Consider the following 21,244-nt stretch of genomic DNA (forward strand, 5'->3'; position numbering starts at 1 on the left):
ATCTATCTATCTATCTATCTATCTATCTATCAGTCTACAGTGCATCTGGAAAGTATTCACAGCACATCACTTTTTCCACATTTTTGTTATGTTACAGCCTTATTCCAAAATGGATTAAATTCATTTTTTTCCTCAGAATTCTACACACAACACCCCATAATGACAACGTGAAAAAAGTTTACTTGAGATTTTTGCAAATTTATTAAAAATAAAAAAACTGAGAAATCACATGTACATAAGTATTCACAGCCTTTGCTCAATACTTTGTCGATGCACCTTTGGAAGCAATTACAACCTCAAGTCTTTTTGAATATGATGCCACAAGCTTGGCACACCTATCCTTGGCCAGTTTCGCCCATTCCTCTTTGCAGCACCTCTCAAGCTCCATCAGGTTGGATGGGAAGCGTCGGTGCACAGTCATTTTAAGATCTCTCCAGAGATGTTCAATCGGATTCAAGTCTGGGCTCTTGCTGGGCCACTTAAGGACATTCACAGAGTTGTCCTGAAGCCACTCCTTTGATATCTTGGCTGTGTGCTTAGGGTCGTTGTCCTGCTGAAAGATGAACCGTCGCCCCAGTCTGAGGTCAAGAGCGCTCTGGAGCAGGTTTTCATCCAGGATGTCTCTGTACATTGCTGCAGTCATCTTTCCCTTTATCCTGACTAGTCTCCCAGTCCCTGGCGCTGAAAAACATCCCCACAATATGATGCTGCCACCACCATGCTTCACTGTAGGGATGGTATTGGCCTGGTGATGAGCGGTGCCTGGTTTCCTCCAAACATGAATTCAATCTTTGTCTCATCAGACCAGAGAATCTTCTTTCTCGTGGTCTGAGAGTCCTTCAGGTGCCTTTTGGCAAACTCCAGGCAGGCTGCCATGTGCCTTTTACTAAGGAGTGGCTTCCGTCTGGCCACTCTACCATACAGGCCTGATTGGTGGATTGCTGCAGAGATGGTTGTCTTTCTGGAAGGTTCTCCTCTCTCCACAGAGCACCTCTGGAGCTCTGACAGAGTGACCATCGGGTTCTTGGTCACCTCCCTGACTAAGGCCCTTCTCTCCCGATCGCTCAGTTTAGATGGCATGCCAGCTCTAGGAAAAGTCCTGGTGGTTTCGAACTTCTTCCACTTACGGATGATGGAGGTCACTATGCTCATTGGGACCTTCAAAGCAGCAGAAATTTTTCTGTAACCTTCCCCAGATTTGTGCCTCGAGACAATCCTGTCTCGGAGGTCTACAGACAATGCCTTTGACTTCATGCCTGGTTTGTGCTCTGACATGAACTGTCAACTGTGGGACCTTATATAGACAGGTGTGTGCCTTTCCAAATCATGTCCAGTGAACTGAATTTACCACAGGTGGACTCCAATTAAGCTGCAGAAACATCTCAAGGATGATCAGGGGAAACAGGATGCACCTGAGCTCAATTTTGAGCTTCATGGCAAAGGCTGTGAATACTTATGTACATGTGCTTTCTCAATTTTTTTATTTTTAATAAATTTGCAAAAACCTCAAATAAACTTTTTTCACGTTGTCATTATGGGGTGTTGTGTGTAGAATTCTGAGGAAAAAAATGAATTTAATCCATTTTGGAATAAGGCTGTAACATAACAAAACGTGGAAAAAGTGATGTGCTGTGAATACTTTCCGGATGCACTCTATCTATCTATCTATCTATCTATCTATCTATCTATCTATCTATCTATCTATCTATCTATCTATCTATCTATCTATCTATCTATCTATCTATCTATCTATCTATCTATCCATTTTCCAACCCACTGAATCTGAACACAGGGTCAAGGGGGTCTGCTGGAGCCAATCCCAGCCAACACAGGGCACAAGGCAGGAACCAATCCTGGGCAGGGTGCCAACCCACCACAGATCTATCTATCTATCTATCTATCTATCTATCTATCTATCTATCTATCTATCTATCTATCTATCTATCTATCTATCTATCTATCTATCTATCTATCTATCTATCTATCTATCTATCTATCTATCTATCTATCTATCTATCTATCTATCTACTGTAGGTGGCATGGTGGTAAAAGGAATAGCACTGCTACTGTATCTCACAGCTTCAGAATCATGGATTTGAATTCAGCATCTAGACGATCTCTGCGTGGAGTTTACGTTTTTTCTCCCGTATCTATTGTGGTTTTTTTTTTGCAGACACTCTGGTTCTCCTTGCACGTCTCAAAGATAAAAGTGTTTTAGGTTGCTTGGCTAACTCTAAATAGCCCAGTGTAAAAGCTGCCATGTCTTGCAGAGGAGTGCTCTCCATTCAGGGGTTATGCCCAGTATTTGTGTCCTTGACCCTGAATTGGATTAAGTGGGTCTTTGAATGCAATGTATGTACATACGGAGATAGGCAGGCTGAAAATCAAAGATCTCAAATTCCAGGATTAGGAGTGGGTGAAAATAAAATTTACAGAGAATTACATTGTCCTGCTATTTAGCTGAAATCACAATTTGTTTAAGTCTTGACGCATGTGTTATTTTGACAAATAAGTACACAAATAAGTATTTTTTTTAAAAAAAAAATGAAAGACTAAAGTTTATTTGCGATATGGAGGTTACAGAAACTATCAGTCATTGTCACTCTTAAGTTTAATGTATGACATCTCCCATCTTCTTATATAATACGCTACTGTGGCTGTCTGTTTGTCTGTCCAGGATTTTAAATCACCTGTAGCTCTCAAACCGTTTGACCTATTGTCCTGAAATGTGATTCACATATACTATGTGTCACCTACTATCCGCGTTCAGGGTGATGATTGACCTCCAAGGTTATTCTTCTTTTTATTTTTATTTTATTTTATTGTAGATTTAACTCTTGGCAGCGGCCAGCAAGGCAGCCGTGGAGCGCATGCGTATGGGCGCCGTTCTCATCCCTACCACATTCGCCATCACTTCCCCTACCTCTTCATATCTTAAATCATTCTTGAGGCAGATTGAAGTCTTAAGTGCCAGCTTAAGTGAACAATTAAGGAAAATGTACTAAGTAATTGCAACACAAACACTGACTTAATTAGTTTTAACGCAAAAAGATGCCGATGAAAGAAGAGAAGAAGTGGGCCACTAGAGTAGAGAAAAGAAGAGCTGCTCAGGATGAAGCAAGCGCATTAACCTCTGAGCAAACAAATGCTAAACATACAGAGAAAGAGGAGGAAAACTAGGAATGCTCAAGTCAAAGTGTATTCACGGCACATTATCATGCAGTAAGCCATTACTGGTAAATGATAAAGAGAAAATGTACCGAGGTGCTGTATGGGAGCCATGATGTCATCAGGAGGGGACCAGAGGAAGGGATGGAATGCAGAAGTAGTAGCGCGTGGTTTAGGGAGTTCAAGCAAAGTTATGGCGCCGTTGTTTCTGCCTTTCTGTGAAAATAAAAGAAAGAAAGGTTAGTACCCCACCTTTGTCCCCTGGCACAATATTTTACATTGCTTGTCGGGTCGTTACGCGGCTCCCTATGCGTGCGTGCGTGATAGGGTGTATGGTGAAATTGGTTCATTTTGGCCCCTCAGATAAGACTAGACAAAAAAATCACTCTTAAAATAGTAATCAAACCAATTCACCCAAGGTGATTTTCAACACAGTAAATTAATTCTTAATTAAAATGGTTCTTTTTCAATAATCAGTACATGTGCATCTTTTTGGATTTTAATTCAAACATATTTTTTTTTAGTTGAGTTCAGTTCAGATTTCATGTAATTGATTCAAGTCAGCTTCACGTTCTGCTGCGTTGATTTGGTTGATTGTTGTTACTGATATGTTAACAGTTCTTATTACTTTGAATTTGTAGCAAGAAACTTAGATGAGTGAAATTCATGGCTTTGACACAGAATGATGGCTGTTTAGTCCATGCTTGGAGGAAATTATTTAGTGTTCATTCTGCATTTAGTGCTTAAATTAAGGTCTCTAAAACAAAAATGTCTCACTTTTGGTGAGTCATTGTTAAGCATTTTGTTTACTTGTGACACTTGCGTTGTGGATGTCCTGGTTGTACAATGCCTGCTTTGCCAAAATGGCTGCTCTTATGATCACAATCCTAAAGATGCATCAGAGACAGAAACAGTCCTCGGTCCATTCTTCTATGGCACTTGGAGTGTGCACGTCCTCAGCCACATCTGCAGAAATCGAGCAAGAGTTAAATGCAGTAGCAAGGTTACCACTTTCATTCACTTTCCTAAAGTGCTTTATTTAACAATAATTTAGTAAACAAATAGATGTGATTGGGATGTTGTGAGCATTCTACTGGATGACATGTAGATTATGCGACAGGAGTAATGTGAGATTTTATTCATGGACGCGTTTGATATTTTTGCTGTTGTCCAGAATTAGACACCACAGATACCTATTTTATCAAAAACTTTGTTTTCTCCACTTAGTAAGAAAAAATTAGATTATAAACTTTTCTTGGCCATCACTACAAATTACATGGGGCAAGTAATGTATAAAAACTATATTTTTTGAAGTAGAGTATTCCTTTAAGTGCTGATGTGAATGAGAACCATAGAAAATTACGGAATTTGCTAGTTTGTTGAGGAGTAACAGCTGTAGAAAAAATGTTGGTAAGTGTGAATGAGGCTTTCAGAAAATTGAGGTCCACACAAAGAAGCTACAAGTTCCTTACAAAACTGCAAGCAAAGCGAGTTACAGTGTCTGTTTCACAAAAACCATGCAAAGCAAAACTTGTTTTTTTTGTTCCTTCTAATTGTCTGACATATATATGCTCACCATATGTTCGGAACTTGACACCTTTTTGTTTAAATATTTGTGCATAGCTTGTATGTTGTTTTTATCTATTTTAACAGTATCATCATCATTTCCCCACTTTTTGCTTTTGAGCAATATCATTCTGTGGGTACCAATGAGCTCTTTTTCTTGTCACATGATTCATGATGTGTGATGTCATTGCAGATTTCTATTTATAAAAGATATCAGTGTGCTTTACTAGCATCTTTCTAGAAGAATAAAAATTGGTAAAAGAATTTCCAAACAAAAAACATTGCTCTCATTTTTGTTTTGTTTTTTGCTTTGGTTTTAAACTTCTGTTTTTTTTTATTCTAGGTGCTGAACTTTTCTTTGTTGACAGCTTTTTTTTTTGGTTTGCAATTCCCATGCTTGCTTTATATATGTGCGTTTTTCAGTTCTTTGCTGCATTACTTTTCAGTATCTGGAGCTAGTTAACTTAGACATGCACTCACTTCTAGCTAAATAGGCACTTTGGGAAAAGTTTAGGGTCTTCCATTTGACCTTGTCTCTTACACAAATCTCTGTATGGTTCAACTGAACCATGCAGTTGAATCCTAGCTGTGTATCATTGACTAAATCAATTTCGGGGCCACAGAGAACACTTCTTTGAGAAGTGCTAATACAACTAGATGGCCTTGCAGACTCATACAGACGGTAACTGGGCTGAGAGGTGAAGTGACATCCTATAGATCTGCTTGTGTCGTCCTTGTTAATATTTTGTATAAAATTGCAAAGCTCACTCTCATATTAAAACCTGAAAATATGCAAATATTTATCAACAGGTAATCTTTATTTTATATAGCACTTTTCCTAAAAACAACTCAGCAGTAAATACGCATTCTTACCATTTTAGACTGACTTGCTCCATGTGACAAAAAGTGACTTGAATTTATAACCTTGTGGTGTTTTTTTTTCTTTTTTGTTAAAAGTGTACATCATCACAATGAAATATTAATGATGGACTCGGCTTGTTCCTCCATGACCTTTGTGCCGCTGAGGACTGGTTAAAAATGAGCAATTTAAAGCTTCATGTTTTATTTAATGTGGTGTAGTGTTAGAGACAGTCATTGGCAGTGCTGCCTCATAGCTCCAGGTACCTTGTTTCATTCCTGGTGTCTGTCCCTGTCTTTTTGGAGACATTTTCTCAATGTCTCCAAATGTCTCCATGAGGATTCTCCAGGAATTTTGTTTTCTTTTGATATTCCACATAGGTGCATGCTAGGCTAATTGATCAGTTATAAGTGTGTGTTTGTGCAACTTTTAATTAATTGTTAATGTTACTTGTGCTTGGCTCCAGCCTTGTACCTATTGCTCCCTGTGAGTCTGAACTAGAAAAGCAGGTTTACTCCTTTGGATTTTGAGTGCCTGAAATCAGAGCCCTTTACGAGCTCCCATTTTTTTTTATCTGAGAATGCTCTTCAGAATTAATTCTGTGAGTTTACATTGTGAACATCTGTCTTTAGAAGTCTGTCAAACCAGAGAAGACCATTCAGTCCATCCAACTTGTTTGGGTAGCCAAGTTTTTCCAATACCTACATATCCAGATACATTATGAACGTTGTTTTCTACTTCAATTACTTGGCTGGATGTTTTTTTCCAGATTCTAATAATCTTTTGTGTAAAGAACTGCTCTCATACTTCCATCTTAAATGAACTTCCTCCTTATTTCTACACATGTAATTCAATACTTAAGTGAAGGAATGCTGATGGATCAATTTCATCAGTGCCTTTGAAGACCTGGGTGAAATCCCATGCCGTCTTCTCAATTCAAGAACAAAGAGGTTTAATTCCAATGAGTAAGATATCCCCTTTAATCCCAGGATACACTTGGTTTCTCTTTAAAGAGAATATGGCAGGCTTTGCAATGTTTTTCATCCTCTGATCTCTCGCCTACACTTAACAGTATTAATTCCAAAAAATTCAAAGACTTGGCTAGAAATGTGACATCTAAGTAAGTGATTGTGCCAAACCACCATAGAATACACAAGCTGCCCAAGCCAGGGTGAGAAAGTTTTTTTTCTTAAGATAGTATCACTGTCTGTCTTGTGTACATCGACTTTAGATATCAGAAATATGACACAATAAGCGTGGTGTGATTGCTCATTCTAAACTGACACTCAGTGAGTGAGTTGCCATTCCAATGGACTGATGTTCTATCCTGAGTTGTTTACTACCTTCAGGAGGACTAGCACTCTAATCAGGGATGTGTGTTGCTGTAAGAAAAAGCTACAGCTCCCAGCATCCCAGAATTGGATTAGTCAGATCTGAGAATATATGGTATGCATATACAGTATATGTGGATAATGAGGTAGTGCAGTGGTTGAAGGAGCATGTCTTACAGCTCCAGAGTCTAAGGTTCAAATCACCTTCAATGTCTAGGTGGAGTTAGGACTGTATTCTCCTCATACATCCCAAAAAAACTGCAAAATGTAATCTAAGCATTCTGTAGCCCCCTTAATCCAGTTCTAGGTGGGACTGGAGTCTGTCCTGGTAGCATCAGATACAGGGCTCACCTCGTTATTATTAATTTTATTTAGAACACTGATCAGAACAATGAGACTGCATCTGCATCTTCGCAGAAAAGTAAGTTCATATTAAAGTAAACACAGTAATTAGATTACACTTCATTTTCACTCTCCCTCACTCTCAGAAATCTTTTCCCAATGCGGGTTATCAGCTAGGTCAAATGTCACACCAGCAAAATCAATAAGGTGTTACAGGCTCACAGCTTTTGAGCTCAGACTGAGGTCAGCTCTTTTCTTCTTGCTCTGAACTCCTCTAATGAATGCTGTGTGTCCTTGATCTCTGTCTCCCTCTTCGCTCTTCCTTTTTTTCCCACTCTGTGAGTGCTAATTATTCTTTTTCACAGTGTCTTTGTCTCCTTCATGTTGACTGTCTTAGGCGTTTCCTTTCCACCCCCACCTTCTGTCTCCTCCTTCTTTGATTTCTCAATGGCGCTGTGCTGCCCTTTTCCTCGAATTTATTTCCCCTGATGCTCTACTGTGACTTTTTTTGGCATAGAAGCACATTTGGCAATGAGAGTAGTCAGTCATTAAATAGTTCAGCAAACTGCTATCCCTGTCATTTATTTTCGGGTAGCTGTCTTATTATTTTACTGCGGTATTTGTAATAGCTGATCCCCTCCACTGTGCATGGTATACCAGTTGTGTGTACAGCATGTCCTCTTGACAAGTTATGGGGTGCAGGTGAACTCAGGGTTTCAAGGAAGTCAGACTGTACCTGTGTATCTGACGTGCAGGATGAATCTTAATGGATCTCCATCAGTGTGTTTGGCAATAGTGACAGCATATGAAGAGCCACATGTATGCTTCATGTGGTGAAGATCATTACTAGTTAATATTCAGGAGTCAGTTAATTCCAACACACCAGATAACCTGTCATAATAGCCTACCAGATATCTGAGATCCACTTGACGCTGACCTCTTCTAAAGACTTGTTGTGCAACTCTTGGTCAGTGCTGATTTAGCTTTGTGGCTCCTTCTCATTGGAGCTCTCCAAGAAGCTCCTTCCATGGTCTGATTCAGCACTTGATAAATTATCTGTTCTTTTCTGCATTTTAATCAGCAAAATCTGTCATTTTACTGTGTTTTTTTTAATTGTCTATATCAAATGTACTGACCCTGATTCTGCGGCATTGTTTATCTGCTCACATTCATTGATTAAGCTTTGCTTCCTTTTAGTTTATCATGTATGAAATAATCTTGTATTTTATCTTGTTACTTTTTATTGTACACTTGATGTAACTTGCTTTGGTGTGCCCTGTTAAGGGCACTATATAAAATAAATGTTGATTAAATGATTCTGTTTATATTTACTAGACCTGAAGCCCAGTATGGTTACAATATTGGGATAAGGCCCATAGCAGTCTGGTAGCGGCTTTAGACTGAGTACAGATGGCTCCAAGGATGTTTGTGGATGGTGATACCTGGCATTGAGTTTTGGACATGCGAGGACACAAAACTTCAATAGTTTAAAGATTAGCACAATGCCAAAGACTATGGGAAGCACCAAAGATCCAAGAGTAAACAGGATTCGCAACTGAAAATTTGCAAAGTGAAGACCTGAGCTTAACTATGGTGCCATATGTAGTAACTGAAATAAAGACTTAATAAGTTAAGGAAGTTAATCGTGTTCTTATTTAATGTACTGTCCTAGTCATTAGCACATTTGATAGTAATATACATTTATCTTTAGATGGATTAAGTGTAAAGTCTGAAGTGGAGACTGAACTGCAGCCGTGTAGTTTACAGGCCACACTGCTTGTCTTTTCTCTTTTGTATCCACCCTTGCATCATAAGAACTACTGTAGTTATGAGTGAACCTCACAGAGTTCGCTGTGCTGTGAGTTAAACAAAATTACCAAAATGCCTTGAAATCAATGGGAAGAAGGAGATGAACTACTTTTGAGTGGATTTTAATGGTGCAACGGTCTTTAAAGTACCACTGAGGTTAGAGAAGCATCTTCTGACTATTCTGGACAGATAATTGTGGCCAAAAATGTGACCTGGGTTGTGAGGCAGTAATGTTGACCACTGTGCCACTGTGCCTCAAACAACAACAGCCTCAAATACCACAAGCAAAAATACAATAAATGGTCACAAACTAGCAATAAGTAAATAAAATACAGATAACTGCGCTCACAGAGTTCCACTCTTATGTTACACATCGGATGTGCCATGAAACGGTGAAATGGGACTGTTTGAAGTCATGGCTTTGGGCGAAAACAGTCATTCATCTTTCTTTATTATTATTATTATTATCCATCCATCCATCCATTTTCCAACACGCTGAATCCGAACACAGGGTCACGGGGGTCTGCTGGAGCCAATCCCAGCCAACACAGTGCACAAGGCAGGAACCCATCCCGGGCATGGTGCCAACCCACCGCAGGACACACACAAACACACCCACACACCAAGCACACACTATGGCCAATTTAGAATCGCCAATCCACCTAACCTGCATGTCTTTGGACTGTGGGAGGAAACCGGAGCGCCCGGAGGAAACCCACACAGACACGGGGAGAACATGCAAACTCCACGCAGGGAGGACCCAGGAAGTGAACCCAGGTCCCCAGGTCTCACAACTGCGAGGCAGCAACGCCACCCACTATGCCACGGTGCCGCCCTATTATTATTATTATTTACCAGGATTGATTTGAGGAGAGGTAGGTTAAAGTTCTTCTTTAAGGCGTGTTTTGAGATTGTAGCTGGACACATGGCTAATTATGCATTCAAATTAGTCATGTGGTGCTGCACTGCCTAATGTACCCTTCAAATGAAAATACAGCAAGTTTTTTTTTTTTTAATTGAAATGCTTGTGGGATGGAAATCTTGCCAGAGTACTGATCTGGTCGTGACAAAAGACATGAATGAAGGAGATCATGCACACTCTTACAGTATACCTGTTTAGTTCTGCGCATGGCTGCTGCAGCTATGTGAAAAAATGTTTTCGTAAGCCAGCCACTTGGCAAATTTGCATTAAAGTGTTCTGTGAACAAGCTCACCCACAAACACAGCATAGTTACAGTGGAAAAAGCTTTGGAGAATTTTACCGATGAACAAACTTGTAGGGCGGAGTGGTGGCTCTGAGGCTAAGGATCTGTGCTGGTATCCAGAAGGTTGCCGGTTCAAATCCTTGCCAAAAGAGATCCTACTCTGCTGGGCCCTTGAGCAAGACCCTTAACCTGTAATTGCTCCAGGGGCGCACTACAATGGCTGACCCTGCGCTCTGATCCCAAGGGGTATGCAAAAACTAACAAATTCCTAATACAAGAAATTGTATAAGGCGAAAAATAAAGAACAAAAAAAAAACTTGTGGAAACAGTTAAGTACTTCAACCTTGGTAGTTTGTTCTGGAATCCAATCCCACAACTTACTGTGTGAATAAGAGCTTCCTGGCTTCAATCTTATATGTTCCTCTCCTTAATTTCTATGGCACCCTTGATGTGATTCACTATTTAATTGCCGGATTAAATCATCTGAGTTTATACCTTTAGACCAGGATGCACTTGGCTGCTCCCCTCTATACAGGTCTTAGTGCTGTTTCTGCTTTTTTGTGAGGTGGCAGCCTGAACAGCATGCAGTATTCCAAATTTTTATCAACATAAGCACTCACAATTTTTGAAAAGTATCTGGATGAGATATTCAGACAAGTAAAGCCCCCATCATGCTATACGACATTTTCAGTGATTTACAGATGTAGATTTCACTAACATGATCTTACAGTCACAGCCCACCAGTAATACAGTTTGACATCCCTAGCAACTCAGGTTAGATCCACACTGCTACATTTTCATTTAACAATGGCAGTTTTAAACAAAAATTATCTCCATGCACACTTGCATATTCAAATTGTTTATAAAACTATTTTCATCTATATTTAAATAACCAAAAACACATATGACGTAATCGTCTGCCTGCACTGGGCATGTGCACAGCATAAACATCTTCAACCAGGCATGCACTGTGTGATTGATGATCTGATTTGCAGTCATCAACTGATTTTCTGTGCTGGGTCAAATTTCACCTTCATCAGCTGTCATTTCAAGTGCAAAGATGAAAGTGGTTGCAATGCCTGAATGTCTCTCACAATTGGGCCGTCATACAAGTGGAAGAATTTCTGTCATGTCAGAAATTGAAGTCGTCTGTCTTAATAATGGGAGACATCTTCTGAGAACATTTTATTGCCATCATATTTCCAGAAATTCATTGTGTACTGACCGCAGTGAGTGTATCGTATGTGTATAATCTGAGCGCCTACATTGTGGCTTGTCAATCGGACCGAACATGCTGAACACATATGTGACTGCTGACTCTAACATGCAGTGAGTAGTCACAAGATGCAATTTAGGTGCATACAGGGAACCAACTCAACAAGTGCCATTGAAAACAACTCTTCCATGCCTGTCATGTTGGAATATGTTTTTCTTCCATGAAGGGTGAGCAGTCAGGAAATTAGATGTTGTAATAAGCAGAAACCAATCAGGGAAGAGTCATGTAGTAAGAATGAACCAACCAGAGTGTAATGGAGTCTGCGTTTTCTGAAATCTTCATTTTTACTGGAAACGGTGAACTCTGGAGATCTTTTTCCAAATTATTTCTTTTCGTCCGTTGAAAACACCAAACTATTGTTAGTGAAAGGTGAAAATGGAAACAAATGTTTGTGTACTAGTGTGGACATGACAGGTTTGTGACTCACCCCATCAGACATGTTTGATTCTGTCTTAAGTCATTTGTATGTAAGAGCTGATAACCAGTGAATGCACACCCAAACCTGCAACATATACTATGCAGTCCTAAGGAAAGAAGGAACATGGGTATTATAGACTGAACCAACAAAAAAGAGACATATCTGTCTGATGTTTGTTGTACCAAGACAGAATTTAAAAAGCAAAATAAAATGGCTGACAATGTGGCTGAGCTCGCCATACCTGGAAAGCTTTTGTACAGGCACTGACTCTGTCAGGCAGCATATTATTGGCTATCAGAATGTGGCAAACTTGTGTTACTTTGCAAATATGAACTGAAAAGTCCACATGGTGTTGTGTAATTTGTCATCCCCTGTGACTACTAGTTATCTGACATCCTCAAACTGATGAGATCCACCAACTTCTGTCGTTAAGTTTGACATCTCTTCCGACTAGAAGCTGTGTAATTTTCTGCCAGCTTTAGTTATTAGCTGACTGACTGAGCTTGATGGAATGAATGGTGGCTTCTCAATTGTCAATTTCCTCATGTTCTTTAGTCCTTTTCAGTGGTTGCTTATTTTTATGATAATATTTCTTTTGCCTGCACGTAGTACTTTACATTATTCTGTGTTAAACTCTTTATTTTTCGAGTGTTCCCCCACTTTAGAAGATTCTCCTGGCCTTTTTAATTGCTTTTTGCTGCTTCCTCTGTGTCTTTTGTACCCCACTTTAGAGTCATCTGCGAATTTTGAATTTTGCACATTAGGCACAAGGTAGATGTACATCAGTCCCAAATGCAACAGGACCCCTTTGCAGGATACATTTACACAGTTCAGAGTTGCCTAATAATGACATGCACATATTTAGGAAGTGGAACAATAGCAAGGAAAAATCAAATAAAAATGGTAAGCTTTCACTCCTTTTAGGCAGTGACTGGCCCACAGATTGAATTCTGGCTCCTACGGCTATGAGGTGGCATCATTACTCATTCTACTTAGTGTAGCTACAGTATCTTTTGTTCAGACTTTGTCTGAACAGAGATTCTGTCAGGTTTTATTTGTGTAAGTTTTTAATATCTGTCAGATGCTTTATTTGTAGCTTTGCCTAAAGGTTTTCTTAGATTTCAAGTCACCTACAGTTTGACCAGACTGGAACTCTTTCTCTGGCAGAGCACCTCGCACACCATCCTCCAGTTCTGAGTCACATCTGTCTACGCCTAAAAGGTGATGCAAATGCTTCTATTTTCTTCTAATGTTGAGTTGTTTCCTCCTACATGGCGATGACATGCAGGCATGTGTAAATTGGCCCTGCGTGCATGAGTGTGCCTAGCCATGGACTGGCACATTCTCATCATGCCAGCATTGCTGATCCTGGCCTTGCACCCAAGTGGAAGAGTCTGCAGAACTGCATTGGAATTAGAAGATTTGGAAAATAAATGGATGGATGGATTTTTTTTTATTTTGAAGTACATTCATAAATTTTATAATTCTCTTTCCTTTCTTTCCCTCTTTAGGTTTAGAGGAAGGATGTCCCCAGATGTCCCCTCCACCTTACATTCCCAACCAGGATGGTCCACCATGCAACAATCAATCTCAGTATCCTGGGGCTCCTCCTCCTGTCCCAGAAGGCTATGTCCAGGAGACCCAGTTTAATTGTGGACCTGGGGGTCAAAATCCCCAAGGCTATACTATCCAGACCCAGCCACCACCTGGGGGCATGCCTGCAGGAGGCTACATCCACTCGGGATACCCTCTCCAGCTACAGCCTTGTACTGCTTACCTGCCTGTGTATCCTATAGGGACAGCGGTAAGATGATCTCCTTTCTTTTATTCCATCTCTTTGTACAAATTCTTCTAACAAAGGTCACAAAAGTTGATCATTGCTAACTTATAAAAATCAGTGTTCCTTCTGTTAATGCAAAGGTATAGCCTGTTTGAGAGAATATTTAAATATATGTTAAAAAAATATATAATTGTTATCAAATCAACAAAGAACTAAACAATAGACTTTATCAAAGATTTCAAACAGCACAGACATTGCTCCAAGTACCAATTCAATTTCAGGTCCACTTATTCTGTTTCATGGTCTGTTGGTCATCAGTTACTTTTCTTCTGCATATATTTATTAAGGGGGACACGGTGGTACATTGGGCTTCACATTGCAACCTGTTCACTATCCACGTGATGCTGGCGCATATTGACGTGGCTCTTTCTCCATATATTATAATTTTCCTTTTTCATTCTAAAAAGTCCAAATTATGTTTGTTAGATACTCCATAAAAGTGACTAAGAGTATGCCTTGGGAAGGAGTCATCCCTACGTTGCGTCCAGTGCTGCAAGGATGAGTTTATGACCCACCCCAACCCTGACTAGAATAAATGCTTTTAAAAAGCAAGTGGATAGATTTCCATTAGTATGTACAGTTCATCACTCCAAGTATCTGATTAATTCCTGACCCAACTAACCCAGTCTGATACATTTTTATTCCTTTAGTGTGGTGTATTCTGTACGGTGGTTGACACTGCTGTCTCTCAATTCCATATGCTGGGTTCAATTCTCAGACAGGTCTGGTGACTGTGTGCTGCTGTTTGCATGTTCTTCTCATGTTCATGTAAGTTTTGTCTGGGTACTCTGCCTTCATCCCAAACATGGACACGTTAGGAGACCTATTGACTTCCCCTGTATACCTGATGCTATCAGGATATGCTGTTGCTTCCAGTTACCCAGTATTGCAATAAACTGAAGATTGTAATTAATTTATTTTCAAATTATTTGATTTGTTTGGGGTCAGATGTGTACATCAATCCATCTATGGATCACATTTTCTTCTAGCTTATCAGGCCAGGGAAGGGTGCTGTAAATACTTGTCTCTGACGCTTACCTCAGTTTGATTCATCTTTATGCTGCTGCTTAATCCTAGAAGTTCATCCATTTACTTAACTAATTGAATGTAATTTTACAGTCACGGGCATTCAGAGTCTGTCCAGGCAGCATCTTGCTCAAGGAAGGACACAGCCCTGGAAGATCCACTAGTCCGTTGCAGGGTTCACTTGTACACACCAGAGCAGTATTGAGTCACAAATTAACCAACTGGAGAACTTGAAGAAACACAAAGATGGACACTTTCAGAACAAGCAAATTCAACACAGAAGACAGGGAGTGATTTTGTACCCAGTGCCACTCATAATTGTACATACTGTTATATTTTTGTATAATATTTTTCAGTCCACCTTTATGGTGCGACTCCAGTAACCTTTCCTAAGACGCTTTCCCACTGCTGGAACATTTTTCAGGAACCAGGGACTTTTTAGAAACTCTGGAACTTTTTTAGCATTCCAACCATAGGAACTCGGGCTATTTGTAGTTCCTGGTACTTTTTTAGCTCCTACTACTGGGTCCTTTCATTCAACCAGAAACTATTGTGGGCGGGGCTCTGGTGAATGATTGTCCTGATTGGTAGATCACAAGTACTGAAGCAATCTTACAAATCCATTAGACTTTGGAGAGTTATTGGTAAGGATCACTTTACACCTCATCACTCTCCATTGCCACCCTCTTGGTGTCCTCTGGGAACTCCCAAAATGTCTCTCTTTAAAACTACATCGTTCTTCTTTGTACAGTATGTCATATATTTTACTTAAACGTTACATTCCTGTTGTGTGGTGGGAACACAACACACAAAAGTGGCCTGAGACCTCAAGTGGCCCAGGACCTACATTGTACAGAGACTCATTGGTCCCAGAGAACAAAGTTTCTGTTGTGGTAAAGTGCCTCTAGTCAGTTGATAGTTTAGTAGTGAACACAATCACAGTATTAGTGGTTCAGCCCTTCTGCAAATCGTTTTATTAATTGTTTTACTCAACACAGGCAATATTTTAACTCTAGTGTGCCTAAGAAAACTTCCCTGCTGTTAGGGGATCATGTTAAACATCTTAAAACAACAAGTATGTACCTAGACACTGGAGCAAGTTTTCTCTCACCTTGCTATTTCTATTCTCACGTGCACACGTGTTGATCTCACTTTGTCTTTTGTAAACCTGCAGATGTATCAATCAATCATTTCTTCAGCCCCCTGTTTCTCCTTAACTCGATTCAGCTACACAGATTCTCCTCGATCTATCATCCAGCACATCAGCTCCTCTGGCTCCTTCCATGCTCCAGGGGTCTCCTCAACATGCAGGCTCTTATTGAGTCCCACCTACTGTGTGACTACTGCACCATCTTTCTAACCTATTTAATTCCCTCATGGAAGTCCCCACCACCTGCAAAGAGCTTTCCAGAAGCGGTGGGTGACTTTCTTCTGGAAAGTTCACAGTCACACAAGAGTAGCTGGCTCAATCACAGATGTAACTGTTATGTCTACCTACTACACTGACCACTGCAGTTAGCCAGGCCCATCTCTGATCTCTAAATGATTCAGTCTGCTGGCTGCTCTAGAATTTATTTTGCACAGCATCTGTTTTCTGAGGCTCATCACAATGTTCTTTAGTGAATAAATGGTGTGATGACCACACAAGATAAAGGATGCACTGCCTACACTTATCAGAACATAGCTACAACACTGTGGAAAAACAATTGAGTACAAACATTTATGAAAGGGCAGAAGTCAAAGATTAGGAGTTTTTCTTCAGTGATTTACAGAGAAGAGGGACTTTCACCTTCAGTTAGAGTGTTAAGGTGAAGGAGCCTCACAGATGAAAGGTAAGAAAGATAAGAAGGTTGGCAGGTTTATGTGGGGCAGAAAACTCATGCTATCAAGTCGGGTTGGAAGAATGTTGGTAGGCATTACAAAACGTATTCCTGAAAATATGTATTAATATAATGGTAAAAACAGAGGCAGATACTTCAACAATAACAAGTGGTACCCCCCCCCCCCCCCCCCTCCATTATCAATTATGTTAAACCATACTAAAAGATCAACAATGACTGACATAATGTGCATGGTGACTTGAGGCTTTGCTACAAAGTCAAAGGGGCTTCATTCAGATAATGCGCTTTGTCCAAATTTGCAGCAAGTTAACATAGTTGCTTGTAGGTTGGGGGGGTGCACTGCAAAAAATGAAATCTAAGCAAGTGAAAAGTATTTAAATCGTGACATTAAATATTATTTTCCTTATTCTAAGAATTATTCACATACCAAATAAGTTGTATTTATGATTATTTAGCTTAATTTAAGAAATATTGTCAAGTAAATTTTGCTTACCCCATTGGCGGATTTATTTGCTAAATAAAACTAAAACAACCCCGATTTAAAGTTTTTTTGTCTAGATTAAACATATGCATTTTTTGCAGTGTGAAGAGGTAAGCCCACCCTGTCTGCTGTGGCTTGAATAGTGATGATCTTTAGAATTTGGGGAATAAAACAGAGGGGATTTATGAATTCTATCTAGGCGGACTACAGTTAAATCACAGTGTAGCCAAAACTACAGTGACATTTACTCCCCAGGCACATTTATGGCTTTATAATCTCACTAAATAATGAAGGAAAAAAGTCAAGAAAAACATCACATGCGCATGTATGGCCCCTGGTTTGCTTTACAACTTGGGTTCAGCAAACTGCACAGTCAAGTTTGCTGCCACTTTATTGGTGTGCACTGAGGACACAAATCTGCCACCAAATGTGACTGAATTTCATGTGTTTCCATTTTATTTACTGAACATAGTTTACTCGTGGGAGCCAGATATGATCCTGGCAGCACAGGGTGCAGGGTAGGTACCAGGAACCCTTGAAAAGTCTATTAGTGGGACAACTCACACATAACCCGCAGGAGTCACCAGTCGACACATAAGAAATGTGAGAACATAGGGAGAACATACAGGTTGCACTCATACAGTATAATTACCTAAAGACATTTAAATCCAGTCTCAGGAAGTTGTGAGATAACACCACTAGCTACTCTGCCACCAGGATGACCTGTTAGCATTACTATGTTTTTATTACTAAGAGACCCAGGTGTGTAAATAGAAACAATTTGTGTTAAATTATAAAAAACGAAGGTATCGAGATGAATTTAAAAGAAATAAACAGACTTTATTATATCGTGTGTCTTTTCATAGTTTACAGCATCGCACAGTGCTTCACAAGCACAGAATGGTATTACCATTATTTACGTGTTTATTTAACAACTAGCCGTGTAAGCCCGTGCTGTAAAAAGCCCAGGCTTCTAGAAACCATGGATTCTGGCACTTCAATCAATCACATCAGTTGTGCATTAGCGGCTAAGCGAGGTTCTCTTTCCTTGGCAGTTTCGTTTTGCCGATGTGCTCACCTCTGTTGTCTATCAGCAGCTAAGCGAGTTTCTCTCTCCTCTGAGGTTTCATTTTGTTGATGTGCTCGCCTCGCTTGTGTATTAGTGAGTAAGTGAGTTTCTTTTTTCTTGGCAGTTTAACTTTGGTGACAGAGTCGCTTTCTTTGAGCTCTGTGCTGTAGCCTCACACTTCCGGGCCAGACAGACAGACAGACACACACACTTCCACGCGTAGATGTTTATATATAAGATGAGGCCACTGACTGGCTATTTGATTTCCTGAAGGACACACAATATTTTGAAGGACAACTGTAGGGCTTTAATCCTAAAGCAACTGGATTTTGTTAAGATAGCATTACAGTATTTTACAAAAAGAAAAAAACCTTTACAAAGTCACCAACCCAGTTCCTACTCCTTCTGTTCTAACCCATAAGTCATATATTCATCGATTCCTTTCCAGGTACAATGATAAAAAATTCAGAATGCAGTCTGATCTCTACTACTGACTTATTATCCATCTAACAATTTTCTGAACCTGTTTTATGGTGTTTAGGGAATTATAGGATAGATCAATGGCAGCACACAAGCACATTCACTTTGGGCACCTTTGGAGGTATCAGTTAAAGAATATGTGAAAGGAAACTAGGGGGCGATTTAACACAGTAATGTGGATAAAGGATTATTGTACAATCTAAAAAAGGAATAGATTTGACTGCAAGTCTCAGAGCTGTGACGCTTACCCCTGTGCCACCATACTTTCCATAAAAAGCCATTCCAGTTAATAATGTGCTGGAAGACATCTTGGTCTTCTGCACCTCTGATCTGACCTGGTCTGGGAGAATAGCACATGGACTGGCAAAGTGGGCATGATAGAGTGTAACACCAGATGAAAGTGAGTGTTCAAATAATGGCAGAATATATTCAGATTTAGGAAGATTTAAAATATATTGTTTTTGTAATTTTTAATGTGTTAACAGAATAGAAGTGATTTATCTTCAGTTAATTATCATTCTTTCCTTCGGCATGCCAATATGTTAAATAATTTGGTAAGGCTCTTACTTTATCTACCTTAACTTTCACTGTTGTAGGAGAAGGTTTCTGGCCATTAGACTTGTATCAAGGTAACTGAAGGACACTCATTGTAATAAGCGGGAAAATTAAACACGAAAATTAAAGAAAGAGTTGAGGATTCTTCTTGTATTGAAGTGTACTCTTTCACTTTGTGACGTAGTCCTTTGTCTGTGGTATGCTGTGCTCAGCTCGCCTTCTGTTGTGTCCGCTGTAACTTCATAGGGAAAAGGATTACTCTTTCTGGAGTAAGAGTTTAGATGCTGAAGTTCCCTTCTTCAAGTAATGGCTGCTTCTCAGTCTTCAGATTGGGCTCAATGATTGGCTTGGCAGAATGGATCTCAGTAGAAGAGATTGTCAGCTTGCAGCTCTCCAAAGAGGGAGTGGCTCATCAGCTTTTTTAGTTTCAGAGATTTTCAGTCATTTTAGAGAGTGTACCCAGAGTGCTCTTGGGAGTTCCCCTGAGAATTTCCTCAGAGATCCCTTGAGAGCGTGCCCAGAGAAGTGACCCAGAGTTAACTTTAGGTAGTTTTTGAAGGAATGCATAACCTCTCATGATTTGATTAAAGTCACTTCCAATTACAAAATCAGTGCCTTCCCATAAGTGCGCTATTTTGTCCACCATAATTGTCATTTGTTGAATTATAGCTCTTTGTCCTTGGATGTCTATTTAACGCATGTCAGTTCAACTTTGATTTATACCTTTGTTATCAAAATAAAGTACAGTGGACCCTTGACTTACAAACTCAATTCGTTCACGAGGGCTGGTTGTAACTCAAGTTGGTTGTAAGTCAAGACTTTTTTTCCCATAAGAAATAATGGAAATGCCCTTAATGTGTTCCGAACCTCCCACAGCAACACTTACTTAACCTTTTCATAATAAAAAAGGGTTGTATAATGTGCATAATTTACCAAAAACACCAATAATTTTTCTAATGTACTAACCAAAAACTTATAAAAAGTGCCTAGCCTACCAGAAACAACAATTTCATTCTGTACTCACCATTTAAGTTGACATCTTTGGCTTGCAGGAAGGAAGGAGGAGGAGAATGAAATGGAAGGTGGTTATTGTTTGGAAGGAGCTTCCTTATACAAATCTTTTCTTTGTAAAATTGTCGAGATGTTGGATTTCGACATGCTGTACATATTAGTGAGATCAGTCACACGAACGCCACTCACATATTTCCACACAATTTACTTCTTCGTTTCGATTGTGATCGCTTTCTTTACCTTTGTTACCTTCTCTTCCTTCCTTAGCAGTTATCAAAATAAATTAAATAAATCACTGCACTGACTGAAATTACGTCCACAAACACATGTATCTGGGCTCTGACTGACGCTTACAAACGCTCTCAGCTGTTTGTTTACAATCGCACAAGCGGATACACGTGACCACATTCGTGTCGTAACGCAAGACGTTGGTCGGAATTCAAAACAAAAATTTTGGTCGTAAACCAAGTTGTTCGCATGTCAGGCCGGTCGTATATCAAGGGTCGACTGTACCGGTAGATCCTGCTATTAAGTGTTCAAGCCACTTTTTGGAATGTAGGTTGGTGAAAGGTGAAACTGGATGTCTGCATCCCTGTTAAATCTGCTCTCTTAACATGCTTGGTGTGCCACAAATGTCTAGCAGAATGGGCAATGCTCACATTCTTCTACAGTGTGTCTCTTTTTATGTCTTGAAGTTTTTTCATGTTTTGTTGTACTAGGGTGTTGTACCGTGTTAGCCATTATGAATGTAGAGAAAAGCCAAGCAAAATGACACCTTTTATTGGCTAACTAGAAAGATTACAATATGCAAGCTTTCGAGGCAACTCAGGCCCCTTCTTCAGGCAAGATGTTTTGTTGAAATACAATACGTTAAAATGTTTGTGAACGTAGTCCCAAGCTTGTACAAAATGCAATTGCAGTATAATGATGCATCCACACATAGATTCTTAAATAGGCTTTTTCAAAT

The 21,244-nt window shown here is 39.7% G+C and overlaps 1 protein-coding gene across 1 annotated transcript in view; it reads left to right on the forward strand.

Moving 5' to 3' along the window:
* prrt1 (proline-rich transmembrane protein 1) overlaps nt 1–21,244 on the forward strand; it is a 57,772-nt gene that overhangs the window by 21,623 nt on the left and 14,905 nt on the right. Inside the window, exon 2 of the mRNA XM_028801106.2 lies at nt 13,486–13,778. Coding sequence (XP_028656939.1) covers nt 13,486–13,778 — 293 coding nt within the window. The remainder of the gene's footprint in view (nt 1–13,485; nt 13,779–21,244) is intronic.

The sequence above is a fragment of the Erpetoichthys calabaricus genome, chromosome 1 (genome assembly GCF_900747795.2).
Source record: "Erpetoichthys calabaricus chromosome 1, fErpCal1.3, whole genome shotgun sequence".
Lineage (NCBI taxonomy): Eukaryota > Metazoa > Chordata > Cladistia > Polypteriformes > Polypteridae > Erpetoichthys > Erpetoichthys calabaricus.